This window comes from Camponotus floridanus, unplaced genomic scaffold (assembly GCF_003227725.1).
Source record: "Camponotus floridanus strain SB8 unplaced genomic scaffold, Cflo_v7.5 scaffold260, whole genome shotgun sequence".
Classification (NCBI taxonomy): domain Eukaryota; kingdom Metazoa; phylum Arthropoda; class Insecta; order Hymenoptera; family Formicidae; genus Camponotus; species Camponotus floridanus.
The window spans coordinates 78,082-93,220 of NW_020229393.1; the positions used below are offsets into that span (position 1 = coordinate 78,082).

The 15,139-nt window shown below is 38.6% G+C and overlaps 1 protein-coding gene across 1 annotated transcript; it reads right to left on the minus strand.

Moving 5' to 3' along the window:
* Positions 1 to 7,806: 7,806 nt before the first annotated feature.
* On the minus strand, positions 7,807 to 10,494 carry LOC112638198. Its single transcript, XM_025409408.1, has one exon. The coding sequence runs from the start codon at positions 10,492 to 10,494 to the stop codon at positions 7,807 to 7,809; it is 2,688 nt and encodes an 895-aa protein (XP_025265193.1).
* Between the last annotated feature and the right edge of the window lie 4,645 nt (positions 10,495 to 15,139).

Below are 15,139 nucleotides of genomic sequence, written 5' to 3' on the forward strand. Positions count from 1 at the left end.
TAATTATAGTGTTTTGGAAAGCTCTCGAGATAAGCTACAAGAATATGCAATGAAAAATAGGGGGTTCCATTTAAGATTTCAAACTTGCCCCCCCTCACCGCCCAGGGGGAGGGGTGGGGGGCTGATTTTAACGTCATTGTACGTCCCCCTCGAAATGACGAAATTTTGATTCTAATCATTTTTTCGTAGTGTGCTTATTTTTCGAGTTATTTGGCTGCCTAAGTTAAAATGGGTCACCCTGTATATATATATATATGTATATTCTTTTAATATATAAGCAAATAATATAAAAATATATATAGAATAAGTATATATATATATATATATATATATATATATACAGGGTGTCCCATTTTATTCCATCCAGTCGAATATCTCAAAAATCAAACCCAGGAGAGAAAAATGTTTCAGACAAAAATTGTTTGGTTTCGAGGGGGCCATAAGATGGTACCATTGATTTGATCTTGAAGAGTCATTTGAAGATCACGTGAAGGTCACCTCAATTTTTTTAAATGGCACCCCCTATTTTTTATTAGATATTCTTGTAGCTGACCTCGAGAGCTTTCCAAAACACTATAATAAAATATTTTTTCGTTGAGTATTTTTCGAGTTATGAGGCTTGAATAATTTCTTAATTCTACATAAATCATAAAATATCTAGTGAAATATTCATTTTTCGATTATTTTACCTTCATACTTTTATGCACAAAATAATGTGAGAAATCGATTGGTGTAAAGAAAACACATAGTTATTTTTAAGAAAAAATATGTATAATTTGCAATTAACAATTACATTTTTCTTTGAAACAACTATGTGTTTTTTTTATACTAATTGATTTCTCTCATTATTATGTACATAAAAGTATTAAGGCAAGATAATCGAAAAATGAATATTTTACTAGATATATTACGGTTTATGTAAAATTAAGAAATGATTTCAAGCCTCATAACTCGAAAAGTACTTTATGAAAAAATATTTTATTATAGTGTTTTGGAAAGCTTTCGAGGTCAGCTACAAGAATATGTAATAAAAAATAGGGGGTGCCATTTAAAAAGATTGAGGTGACCTTCACGTGACCTTCAAATGACTCTTCAAAGTCAAACCAATAGTACCATCTTATGGCCCCCTCGAAACCAAACAACTTTTGTCTGAAACATTTTTCTCTTCCGGGCTTGGTTTTCGAGATATTCGACTGGATGGATTAAAATGGGACACCCTGTATATATATGTATATATATATACAGGGTCTACCAAAAGTGTGGAAACCCCTAAATATCTCGGAAAATATACGTTTTACAGAAAAGTGTTTCCAACAAAAGTTGTAGGGTTTAAGAAGATCTATATACTGATTCTATCAGTTTGACCTTGGATGGCGTCGTCAAGGTCAGGTCAAGGTCACATTGACTTTTTTAAATGACACCCCCTACATTTGATTGCATATTCTTATAGCTTAATTCAAGAGCTTTCCAAAACACTATAATAATGTTCATTTTTATTAAGTACTTTGCGAGTTATGAGGGTTGAAATAATTTCTTAATTTTACATAAACCATAAAATATCTAGTAAACCATTCATTTTTCGATTATCTTACCTTCATACTTTTATGTACAAATTAATGAGAGGAATCAATTGGTGTAAAGAAAACACATAGTTGTTTCTAAGAAAAAATATGTAATTTGCAATTAACAATTCCATATTTTTTCTTAAAAACAACTGTATGTTTTCTTTACACCAATTGATTCCTTTCATTATTTTGTACATAAAAGTATGAAGGTAAGATAATCGAAAAATGAATGGTTTACTAGATATTTTATGGTTTATGTAAAATTAAGAAATTATTTCAACCCTCATAACTCGCAAAGTACTTAATAAAAATGAACATTATTATAGTGTTTTGGAAAGCTCTTGAATTAAGCTATAAGAATATGCAATCAAATGTAGGGGGTGTCATTTAAAAAAGTCAATGTGACCTTGACCTGACCTTGACGACGCCATCCAAGGTCAAACTGATAGAATCAGTATATAGATCTTCTTAAACCCTACAACTTTTGTTGGAAACACTTTTCTGTAAAACGTATATTTTCCGAGATATTTAGGGGTTTCCACACTTTTGGTAGACCCTGTATATATATATATATATACAAAATATATTGCAGTATACATATATTATAAATTTTCTATATTAGAAAGAGTTTTACAATATAAAAAAATCTTTCTACTAACTTTTAAATATTTTATTTACTGGATTTTCGTTTGATTGCATATTATTATTTTTCTTTTGTACTTTTGAATAAGATGGTATTTTTGGATAAGATGGCACAGGCACAATATTTTCTTCTTCACTACTATTAACGGCTTTTGCTCTACATTTTCTAGTTTTTTTTAAATTTCATCATCACTTTCAGAATTTATATCAGAAATAAATTCCGCTTTTTTTAGTTTAATTATTCCTTTTTCGTATGTATCTAAAAGAAATAAAACAATAAAAATTATTTTATAAAACAATACAAATTCTAAAATAAAAAAAATTTTTAATAAAGAGTGATGGCAAAAAGACCTGTTTTTTAGCCCATTTTTTGGACCTCGAATTTCAAATTTTTTTTATGCCAAATAGTACTGTATGATGGAACATTAATCCCAGAGAAATTTTAAGATGAGCATAAGCGCGGTTCCGGAGATATAAAGGGTTGAAAGTGATGATTTCTCCATAATCCATGAAAGTACACGAAACTCTTTAAGTATCCATACCAAGGAATAAAATATATATAACGAAGTGAAACATACCATTTCTTATGGATTTTTATGCCGGATTGAAATATGACCTTAGTTTTCGTCTAGCATGAAAATTCCCCGAAATAGATGGAGTTGAAGTGACACGTGACACCGCCTTTCACAGATCGAGATGCTTTTGACGAGATGCTTTTGATCGAGATTTGACTGATTACTTTCGTAACAGTTTTTACATATTTTGCTCTGTAATGGAATGTGATTCAATTCTTCTAATTTCCGTTTCTTTGGATTATTTTTCCGCAAATTATTAACCATCATTAACGAATTTGATGTGTCTTTAATAGGAAAAAACTTATCATTTTTCGATCTTTTTTGGTCATTACAGCCTAAACATTTAGTGAAAGGCATTGTCTTATTGAAGAATCAACGATCGTCAAGATATGAAAAAATATATCTGAAGAGACAAGAGAATGTAGAAAAAATTAAGATGAAGCAAGAGAAAAGTAGCGAGAAACCATAGATATATATAAAAATAGACCGAGCGCTTATATGACACAAGTTAAAGTATCGTACAAACAAAAAAATGAAAAACAAACAAGCAAGAATAGAATAGAATACATTAGAATAGTATGTAGATAGATTCTTGGAATATACTTCATGTGATAGTACAGTATTTCAACTGCGAGAGAACTTGTCAATGCGTCATGTAGCGAGACTCTATCTTTCAGGGTGCTTTATAAAGCACGCCTCCCTCCATAGCGGTGAATAGTAGATCGTTCATTCTCTAAACAATGAATCCATTCGATAGAATATATCCTCAATATTACATGAACTTCAGCCACGTATTTTTCCTTATGCGATATACCCTGACTGGAAATCATCACTTTCACCCCCTTGTATCTCCGGAATCGTGCCTATACTCATCTTGAAATTTTACTGAGATTAATGTTTCATCTAATAGTACTATTTGGCATGAAAAAAAGTTCGAAATTTGAGGTCCAAAAAATGGGCTAAATTTGACATCACTCTTTTAATAAATTTTTAATAAAAAAGTAAAATTTTATTGTCTAAAAATATAAATAACTTTTTAAACATTTTTTATCTATAGCTTATAGCATTCTATATTTATTCTATTATTTTGTATTAAAGATTATTGAATAAATAATAAAATAAAAACGCAAATGACTTTACATTAATGTTATTTTTTATTTATTTCTGTGTACTTTTATTACTTACTTGCAGTTGCTAAAATTCTCTTAATTTCATATAGCGGCCAAAAGTCCATTTTGGATATACATTTTTGTACAGCTTTGGAAAATCGTTCATTTGATGTAAAAGTAGGCCAATATGCCTGTTTCTTGTTTTCTGTTATCCAAGAAGAAGGTATCATTTACAGCCCATCATCAAATTCTACTATAGCATATTGCTCCATTGTAACTAAACTAACAAAAATATATAAAAGATGCTTTCTGAGCCCAACACTATTCTCACTGTATATGACGAATCTAGAAAAAAAATTGAAAACAAGCAGAGGAAAGTGGTAATAAAAAGAGAAAAGATTTGATCTTTTAACATATGCAAACGACATAATATTTCTAGGAAGAAACCTGCTAAATTAAAAAAAACAATTAAAATTGGAATAGAATTAATTAAAGATTACCAATATAAAAATTTAAAAAAAAGAAAAAACTACAAGTTAAAATAAAAATAAAAATATTTTACAATCCTAAAAATAATTATGTATATAGATAATTTTTTAATTATATTACAAGTTATTAATATAATATATATGATTTTGTACACAAATATATGCCAAACTTCTTTTTAAGGCCGAGTAAAGCAAGAATAAAATAAAAATTACTATTACATATATTTTACATATTTTAAAAAATATTTCAAATTCTATTTATGAATGCAACAATGGAAATACTACATATTTATTTTCTGATAACGGTAATTTAACATATTTAATATAAATATTTTCTATTGGCCACATTTGTAATTCACTTAAACCGTGCACACTAAATATTTTTAATAATGATGAAGGACATGAAGTGTTATAAAAATCTTCTTTGTGTAAAAATTTTTGACCTATAATTACATTTGTATTGAGATCTTTATTGCGTGTTATGTTCTTTATTAATATAATAGTTCCATCAACCAATGCACAACAATTATCAGCTATTACATCAGTACATAAAATCATATTTGCTTTTCTAATTATTCTGTACTGTGGATTACAGCAAGCATGTATCAATGGCCCAGATGAATGAATGGATTTCAAATCTATTGTAAAATTTTCAATTTCTTCTGTTATAAGATTCTCTTCTATTTTATTTTTTTCATATTCCATATATCTTCGAACAATTTGTTGCAATGGTTTGTCATACTTTCGTAACAATTTTTTTAATGTTTGTAAAAAATTTTCATATTTAAATGAACTAAAATTATCTAACGAACCAAATTTCTTTACATCTTGTACAAGATGAATTAGACCGTGTACATTAAAAGAGACATTATGAGTGCCATAAATTAGTGCAAATGATGTAACAAAATGTTCTAATAGCTTTTGACAATAAGCCAATAAATCATGTAATTCTGTGGAACATAATATTCTAATAGCTACATGTAATGTTATAAAATGATCATATATGTCACTACGAAGAACATTTTTCAAAGCTACAGGTCCTGTGTACAAAAGGAATTCTCGATATTCTGTAGCTTTCCAAAGTTTTACGAAAGTCAGTGATCGAGGTTTTCGTGCAAACTCACATGGTACATGTACTTTTAATATAGTTTCTGAATTTAATGATATGTTTTGACGTTTTCTACTCTCTAAACGATATTGTTTATTATTGCCAAATAACCATAAATATAGTAATCGTCGTGTAACTCCTAAACAAACTAAATGCATATAATCTAAGGGTATATTATTTACAAGATCGAAATTTGGAATATTTTCAATAATTGATGTTCCAATATGAAAATTTTCATCTGTCTTTGTTCTAAATTCTAAATCTGTTCTCAATGGAGCATCTATTTCAGGGAAGCAAACTTTATTACGAAAAGTGCCTTCAGTTTTACATTTGGTACAGCTAGAATAACCAGTATGTCCTTTAACTTGTAATATGAATGACTTTGCAGGAGTATCACATATTATAGCATCTATATTGCAATTAACATGTTTATTATTAATAATTCCGTCATGACACAAAAGTTGTATTTCTTCTATAAATTCTCTTAAAAAATCTTCTGAATTAGAAGGTTTCTGTGTACCATAGTATGCTCCAATAATAAAAACTTGCTTTGATTGCCCTATAGAGCCCAAAATTGGCCATAATTGTTGATGCGATGACTTTGATAAGGGTAACCCATCTATATTTATATTTATTTTTATATTAGTAACATTTTCTGAAATAGATACAAAATTTTTTATTGACTTTAATAAACTAAAGTGGCAATATTTCCCATCAGCACAATTTCTAATATTAACACTTCTCGGAGTATGCAAAAGTGTCCTAGGATCAGACGGTATATTACAATGACATTTATTACATGTATACTGTTTTATGCCTTTTATAAGAGTATGTAAAGATGCTTGTGAAATATTTTCTTTAACTGCCCAACTAGCCAGAAATCTTTTAAAATCAATTTTTTCATTATCTTTATTATTATGTTCAATTTCATCATTACTCAAAAATTTTTGATCAAATAAGGATAAAACTTCATTATTTTCTTCTTCACTACTTAAAGTGGTATTTGTTTGATCAGATGAATCAGTTATTTCATTTAATAAATCTGCTGCATCTATCTCATCTCGATTAAAAGTTGACGTATGCGAATTTTCAATTATTTCAAATGTTGCTATGTTAGATGGCACATTAGATACATTACATGTTGATAGTTCATTTAAAGCTTTATTAATCATATCAGTTTCTAATTTACGAATTTTACGTTGTGTCGGAGAATTAATCATATCAAAAGTTTTTTTATAATTACCACGCAGCATCTTAACCTCAAAAGTTATTTTTGCGTAAAAAATTTGTATAAATGATATAATTTTACCTTTCGATTCTTCCTAGTATTATCTTGGAAATAAAATTTGTTGCGAATCCTGCTATTACTGAAAAACTGTTAATTATTATACACTGTTAAAATCACACAAAGTTATAAAGTGGATGCGAAAAAGCCGGGAAAGCTGAACACAGACACCTTCTGTAATCGCGCGCGTAATCGTAAGGATTCGACCAATTGCGTTGCTTGATTTAGCAATCTATACATATGTGCCCTGACTGCTCTCGAGTCCCTAGATTCTAGTGTGATCGGCTTTAATACTGTTCGCTAAAAGGCGCACGGTAGCCAATTAACGTGTCATCATTTTTCAACAAAATTTGTTATATACATTTAACGCATATAATTTTTTAATTTGTCTTTAAATAATCTTGAAAAAAATATGCTGGATATAACCTGAATTAATCCTTGAAATAGCATATATAGTACCCCAATTACATTTTCTGAATTAATTTGGGATGCATTGTAAACGTTTCTAGGATTACAAAAGACATCCTTAAGAGATCCAAAAAATATCCTCAGTTGTTTGGATTTGTATCACATCCTAAATATATCCGATGATATTTAGGATATATTCAGGATCCTGAGGATATCTTGTGCTGTTTGGGCATATATGAACGCAATTCTCGATAAATTACGATCAGCTAGGTATATTTCGACTATCTAAGCCAAGCATATTTTCAGATTCCGCTTGAAAGAAATAGTCGCGAATTAACGGCATTTACGGTACCGGGAAAAGGGTTGTTTCATTTTACCCGAATGCCGTATGGCCTCACCGGTGCCCCCGCGACATTTCAGCGATTACTTGATCGACTTATAGGCCCCGAAATGGAACCGCATGCTTTCGCTTACTTAGATGATATCGTTGTCGTGACGCGTACTTTTGAAGAACATCTGACTTGACTAAAACGCGTATTGGATCGAATTAGAGAGGCAGGCCTTACGATAAATCCAGAAAAGAGTAAATTCTGTCGGTCTCAGGTAAAATATCTTGGATTTCTAATTCAGCAGGAAGGGCTTAAAGTAGACCCTGACAAGACCGCGCCGATTGTTGAATATCCGCCACCGAACTCGCATAAAGCAGTATTGTCATCTTGAAGAATCGGAGTTGCAAGGGGAAATGCGGCTCCTTCATCTGTTATCAATTGCTTGATCACTCGTAAAGCCAGGAACGGAGCTGACGCGGTTCCACACGTAACAGTGAACAATTGATAATCCTGAATGTCCGATTGATCCTGATTATACCAGACAATACGTTGATAGTCACGATCACGAGGGTCGACCAAAATCCGTCGGTACATCTTGGCAATATCCGCCATGTAAACATCCTTAGGTTTCCGCCATCGTAATAAGATCGCCGTTATTTCCGTTTGCAATTTAGGCCCGATCTCTAAATGTGAATTTAACGATGTACCGTTTGTTGTGAGGCTGGACGCGTTGAACACGACGCGCAGTCTAGTGGTAGCGCTCGTTGCGCGGATCACAGGATGATGCGGAAGATAAACCGCCGGTGAATGAGATGCGGCTGGATGATGCGCTCTTTGCATGTGATTTAACTGCTCGTATTCTTCAAGAAAAGCTGAATATTCCGATTGGAGATCTGGATTCGTATCTAGACGCCTTTTTAATGCTGTTAGTCTCCGTATAGCTATTGATCTAGACTCTCCGATGTCGATAGGGAACTTCGTCTTAAACGGCAGACGAACCACGTAACGCCCGTCGGAAATTCGTGAGTGAGTCGTAAGAAAATGTTTCTCACATTGTTCTTCGGCAGGAGACAAAATGTTATCTCGTGGGATCTCTTCGATTTCCCAAAAACGGCGTAACTCACGCTCGATTGAGCAATGAAAGACGTTAATCGTTTGAGCCAAAACGTTTTGATTCTGAGCGGGTCCAGAGATAATCCATCCAAAATGAGATCGCTGGGCGATAGGTTGCCCGATTGGACCTTTCCGTATTCCATTCGTAATGATTTGACTGTAAATGTCGGCGCCAATGATTACGTCAATAGGGCTTGATCCTGTGGGATCGTCGTCTGCTAACTTGAGTGTACTTATATGTCTCCAATCCGATACTGAGACTGATAATCGCGGCGCGTATTTAGTAAGTGCATTTAGAATATACGCGACCGTGGTGAAAACTGGCTTAGGCTTTCCGCGAGGTACGAGTTCAATGACAGCGGAATGTCGACATGTATCCGCATTGATACCGCCGACTGCGGAAATTTGAGCGAAAATTCGTTTCCGAGTTAACCGCAAGATTCTTGCTAATCTTGCTGAAATAAAAGTGACCTCTGACCCTTGATCGATCAGGGCGCGAGCTTCACAGACGCGACCGTCGGGAGACCGAACTGTTACTTTCGCTGTGGCCAGTAATACGGATGACACGGGCGCACTTGAACATACGGCGGACATCGCGACGGTTTGCGATGGCTCGAGATTATCAATAGTTGCGCTGGTGCTAGACGTGTTCGCTCGTGTAACGTCTAGATCGCTTGAAGAGGCCGAATCAAGATGCAAGAGAGAATGATGCCTTTTTTGACAAATGCGACATGTATTTTTACTTTGGCAGTTTTTTACGGAATGTTTCGTTCCGAGACAATTGAAGCATAGATTTGAATTCTTGACAATTTCGCGTCTCTGATTCGGACTCTTAATTACAAATTGTTGACACCTACTAAGATAATGCGGTGTCTTACAGACTGGACACGGACCGGAAGATTGACGCGCGAAGGTCGCAGTGTTCGCTTGAACAGTATGTCGACCTTTGTTCGCAGCGGAAGGAGCTAATTCCTCTAATGCGAGCGCACGCGATGATATAAACGTAATCAAGTCTTCGTAATTCGGCGGAGTCGATTCCGATCCGGTTTTGAGTTTCCATGCGCGACGAGTGGCGGAGTCAAGCTTGAGCGATACAAAATAGATTAAAATGTCATTAAGTATATCCTCTTGTGTTCGGTTTAACCGCTTTAAGGCTGAAAGCGCTCGATCGGTTTTATCGCGTAAAGCGTGCAATTCCGCGGCACATTCTTTGTTAACCGAAGGTAAATTGTATAATTCAGCAATGTGAAGTTCAACAAGTTTACGTTTATTTTCAAAACGAGAAGTTAATGCTTTCCAAGCGACGTCAAAATTATCAGCGGTAACAGAAGTACCCGCTACAACATCGCGAGCTTTATCGGTCAAGCTTGAGACCAAAAAATGCATGCGCGCGAAATCGGATAATTCGGGATTCTTTATGATTAACGCAGTGAATCGATCGCGAAAAGTTTCCCACTCGTCGGCTTTACCGGAGAACGGTGGTAATTGAATTGGCGGTAAATGTCTCAATGATAACGCGGATTCCGACTGTATATGAGATACAGATCGGTCGCTTGATTGGAGCGGACTCACGCACGGTTCCAGTTCCTCCAAACAGTCAGACATGTAGTCCAGTGCTGTCAAGTAGATTTCCTGGTATTGATCCAGTTGCTCGTCTCGGAAATAAGCGATGAGATCGCCTTTTGATTCCGGATAATGTTGCAGCAACAGGCGATGTCCTTCCAGGCAATTATTCCATGTTTCCTTGAGTGATGTCATTCGGTTTCGTATCTTGGCGGAGGTGAGATTATTCCGGCCAATTTTCTTGAAATTGTCCAATGCTTTCGCTACGAAGCGTAGCGTCGAAAGCTGATTTTCAACTAATTCACTCATTGTCACTGACAGTAGTCAAAACTTTCAAATTCACTCACAGTATTGTTATCACGCTGACTTCGAGCTCTTACGATCCGGCTCGAAGGGCCAAAATGTTCGGGATCGCGCTTTCGATTCGCGAATTTTGTAAAACCGGGTAAGCGCGATTGAACTTTGCCGGCACATACCCGCGGGGGTATCGCAAGCTCTCTCAGTGCGTGATCGCGTAAGGAATACTTGATAGGAATGAAATTGTATGCAGTTGCGACTTGATGTGTTACAGTAAGACCGGTGAGCGAATTACTGTCCGTTTATTGTTAAAGTCACAAAATGATACACGTTTGCTGGTCTCAAGACGCGATGTAGGGTGAGAGCGCACCACTACGCGGATCGCGTGAGAGCGAGCGAGACAGCTATCGATCAGCTGTTAGCGAGATCGAGCGAGACGGCGCTATATCGGCCGTTCGCTTGAGAGCGAGCGAGACGGCGCTCTATCAGCCGTTCGCGTGAGAGCGAGCGAGACGGCGCTCTATCAGCCGTTCGCGTGAGAGCGAGTGAGACGGCGCTATATCAGCCGTTCGCGTGAGAGCGAGCGAGACGGCGCTATATCGGCCGTTCGCGTGAGAGCGAGCGAGACGGCGTTATGCCGCTCGGATAAGAGTTTGAGCGAGACCGCACTATACACATCAGTCCGCTGGTCCGATATAGATAGAATGAATATTGCTATCTGCGAATACGCGAACTGCACTGTTCACGACTTGACACAAATGCGAGAGAGACGGCGTTATGCCGCTCGTACTAGAGTTCGAGCGAGACCGCACTATACACGACTCGCCACGAATGCGAGAGAGACGGCGTTATGCCGCTCGTACTAGAGTTCGAGCGAGACCGCATTATACACGTCGGTTCGCCCAATTTTGAGATAGATAGCTGACTTGTGGCTATCTATGAATACGCGAAACCGCACTATTCACGGCTCGCCACGAATGCGAGAGAGACGGCGTTATGCCGTTCGTACTAGAGTTCGAGCGAGACCGCACTATACACGTCGGCTCGCCACGAATGCGAGAGAGACGGCGTTATGCCGTTCGTACTAGAGTTCGAGCGAGACCGCACTATACACGTCGGTTCGCCCAATTTTGAGATAGATAGCTGACTTGTGGCTATCTATGAATACGCGAAACCGCACTGTTCACGGCTCGCGGGAGAGTGAGCGAGACGGTGCTCTATCGGCCGTTCGCGTGAGAGCGAGCGAGACGGCGATCTATCAGCCGTTCGCGTGAGAGCGAGCGAGACGGCGCTATATCGGCCGTTCGCGTGAGAGCGAGCGAGACGGCGCTATATCGGCCGTTCGCGGGAGAGCGAGAGAGACGCCCAGTTCGCTTGAACGGAGTTGCGGTACGACGAAGGCTCCGCCTCTGGCTGAGAGTGGAGGCGCTCCGAAAGATCCCGGCACTCGCGTTTGAACTGTTCACGTGCACTGCGGACACGATTACTGGCGCGCACAATGTTACTTCGCGAAACTGTTACAATGATTGAGGCTCGCGGTTGAAGGATTTCACACGCGTGAGACTAATGAAACGAATCTTAACTTTGCTCGTTAAGATTATCGCGAACTCTCGAATTTGCACTATTTTTACTCTCCGTATGACGCTCCGATCACTATGATGGAAAACGGAAGACTCTCGGGGAGAAAGCCTTTCTCCCGATAGATAAAGATTTGATCACAGATCGTATGATCGGACCTCGACGTATCCCTGATCATTACGTCAGATCGCGTGATATGTAAGCCTGTTTATTGGCCAGGACCGTGTATTATTTCGCGTGATCACGCGGATCCTGGATGATTTTTGAAAAACAGTAACGGCGTACGTGAACGCGGGTTCGATAGTGCGCAAACGGATGGCGCTAGTATGACCGGGGGTAATAATTTTATGCGCGATTCAGGGCGAATCCTTAACAGAATCAGATCGCGAACGTCGCACTAGACAACTCGCGACAAACAAGACCGCGGGCCCCAGTGAGAGACGACATCGCGAATCAAATTCGTGAAAGGCGATGACAGATCGCACCTCGTTTGGATTAGTGAAAAATTTCGGTAATTTTTTTTTGTGTTGCAATTTGTGTTCATGTCTTCCTCGGCTCCGGGGACTTTGGTCGCTCGAACGCGTGAACGCGGACGAAAGTAACGTCCGATTAGTGGCTATGGGTGACCGAAGCCGATATGTTCTCTCCTGGCATGAGGGGGTGTGATGTTGCCGTCCTGTCGCGCGTCCATCCGCCCCGATAATTTTAACGGGGCGCGGGCCGAGTGGCCGCGCCAGAATCCACCACGAGAGAACACTATCGAGCTCCCCGGAAAGACGAGCAATATTATTATTTTTGTTGCGTTTATTAATTATAGTTGTCATTTCTTTTATTGTGTCGAGCGAGTTGCGGGCAACCCGCCGGAGAAGATCCGGAGGGCGAGGAGCGCATCGAGGGATCTTAGTAACGTGTCCGTGCGTGTTTCTTTTATCGAGTGATTTTTAATCGCCAACAGTTATTATTCGACAGTGATTAATAGTGATTAGTGATAGAGTCATTAGTAAATTTCTCGTCTCGTCGAGTGAGTAAATAAATGTGATTATGTTAAAGTTTATAAAAGAATGCAGTTCATGAAAGAAGAAAAACTTTCAGTTAATAATTTAGTGTGGATTTCTGTCTTGTGCAACGTGATATCTACGTTAAATCTGAGAACGTACGATCTATCGGAAAATTCATTTCTTCTTTAAATAATTAGAGCAATAGATCAGAAGTCATCGAACAAGGCAATAATAACTATTTTTTGGCATTATGTGAAAACGGATCTCGGGAAGAACAGAGGGACAGTGTGTCAAAGAAAATTCGTGAAAAGAGAGGGGTTTTTAGTGGGTAGAGGATTCCGAGTTGGTAATTCGACTTGGTACTCCTGTGGAGTCCCACATAACTCACTGGATCGACCGGTGGGTATGCATAAAATGCATTTTCCCCTCTCTCGTCAAAAAAAAAAATATTACAAGTGAGTGAGCGAATGAAAGAGAGAGAGAGAGAGAGAGAGAGAGCGAGAGAAAGAGAGAGACAGACAGACAGACAGCAGACAGAGAGAGAATGTATGTGTTCGCATGTGTGTCTGTATGTGTATAGTGACCAGCTGATCGCAGCAGGCGCCCCGCGTAAGCGCCCGCGTCTGACGGGCCTCGCGTCACCCTTGCCTGCCTCTTGTATCCGACCCGCGTTAACTACTTTCTTTAATAATTCGAAAACTAAGCTTTGGACGAAATTTTGCAAAAGGAAAAATCGTCTTAGAATTGACTCAACAATGTATCATTTCACGGACATAGGGGTTATTTTGAATCACCCTGTATATAAGATAAAGTATAATTAAAGATAATACATATATATTTATAAATATGTAACGGGCGTGCTCCGTTAGAGTCGCGGATAACTGCAGTCGTGTCTCTAAGGCTCGGGTAGGCAAGCGCAATAATACAAAAAAAAAATACGCGTGATACTTTACTAAATGTATATATATTTGAGTGTTGAAGGTATACAATGGTGTCGATTGTGTGTATGCATAGGTGTGTGTATTTTAAACGGTGCGGCGCGTGAATCGGCTGCGCGTGTGCGTGTGTGTGTGTGTCTGTGTGCACGCGAAATTCCTTGGACGCAAAAACGCGATAACCGCCGAGTTTCTTTCGCTTGATCGTTGTATCTCCGGATTAAATGCTTTTGGAAAACGACGGCGTTTATCTCGCTCGGGTGCAACGCGGAAAGATGCGCTTCCGGAATATTTGACAATTTTTTAGCGCGGTTCGGATGCTGTAAGTCCGGTTTGAAACGGTTGTCTGGTTTTTGCGCAATACGTGATTTTCGGTATTCGTGGATTAAATATAATTTCGCTCGCGGTACGGTCGATAACCGCGTGACGTAAGCGGCGCGTGTTTACGTTGTTTTTACGATCTTTCTTTCTCTGATGTTCGCGGAATTGCACTGTCTTTTCCCCATATGGTGTGGTCGGGATTTCTGGGATAGTCGGTGTTAGCGGGATCAACCCGCTGGGGGCAGCGCTCTTCTCTACCTCCGGATGCACCGACTGGACGGGATAGATGTTGCGTGCGTACCGAGATCTCCCGGTTAAATCGGGGTGCGCCCCAATTTAGTTTCGCACGTGGAAAAAATGGATTGGTTTACTTGATCGATGGATTGGATTACTGACCCTGAGATCACCCAGGCGTGGTGAAGAGCACCCCACCGCTTTGGTCACGAATCTTTTGACTCTTTCAGGATAGCTTTCGTTTGCGACTGCTCGCTTGAGAAGCTCGGATAAAAAAGTGCCTACCTGGTTGATGAGCCCCCTTTTTATACTGGGCTAATTAGCCCGCGCCGGCGTACATTAGAATCGCCCCCACCGAGCGGACGGGAAGACGGAACGGCGTGGGTCCTGCTCGTGGCAGCGCGGCGGACCCGGGCGCGGGGAGATCTAACTCCTTCGCTCGGTAGTTGTCGGCCGTTTTCGGCGTGCTTCGTCGATTCGGCCTGGCTTGGTTTTAAGCCGTTATGGGGTTTAAAAAAAATGTGGCGCTACGCGCCCTGCCCTTTGCCCGGCGGTGTTCTGCCGGGCGGCAGCTTCCAGCTCGCATGGTGG

Bases quoted from the DNA above. Each gene is read 5' to 3' on its own strand.
- LOC112638198 (XM_025409408.1), bottom strand. From the start codon at position 10,494: ATGAGTGAATTAGTTGAAAATCAGCTTTCGACGCTACGCTTCGTAGCG.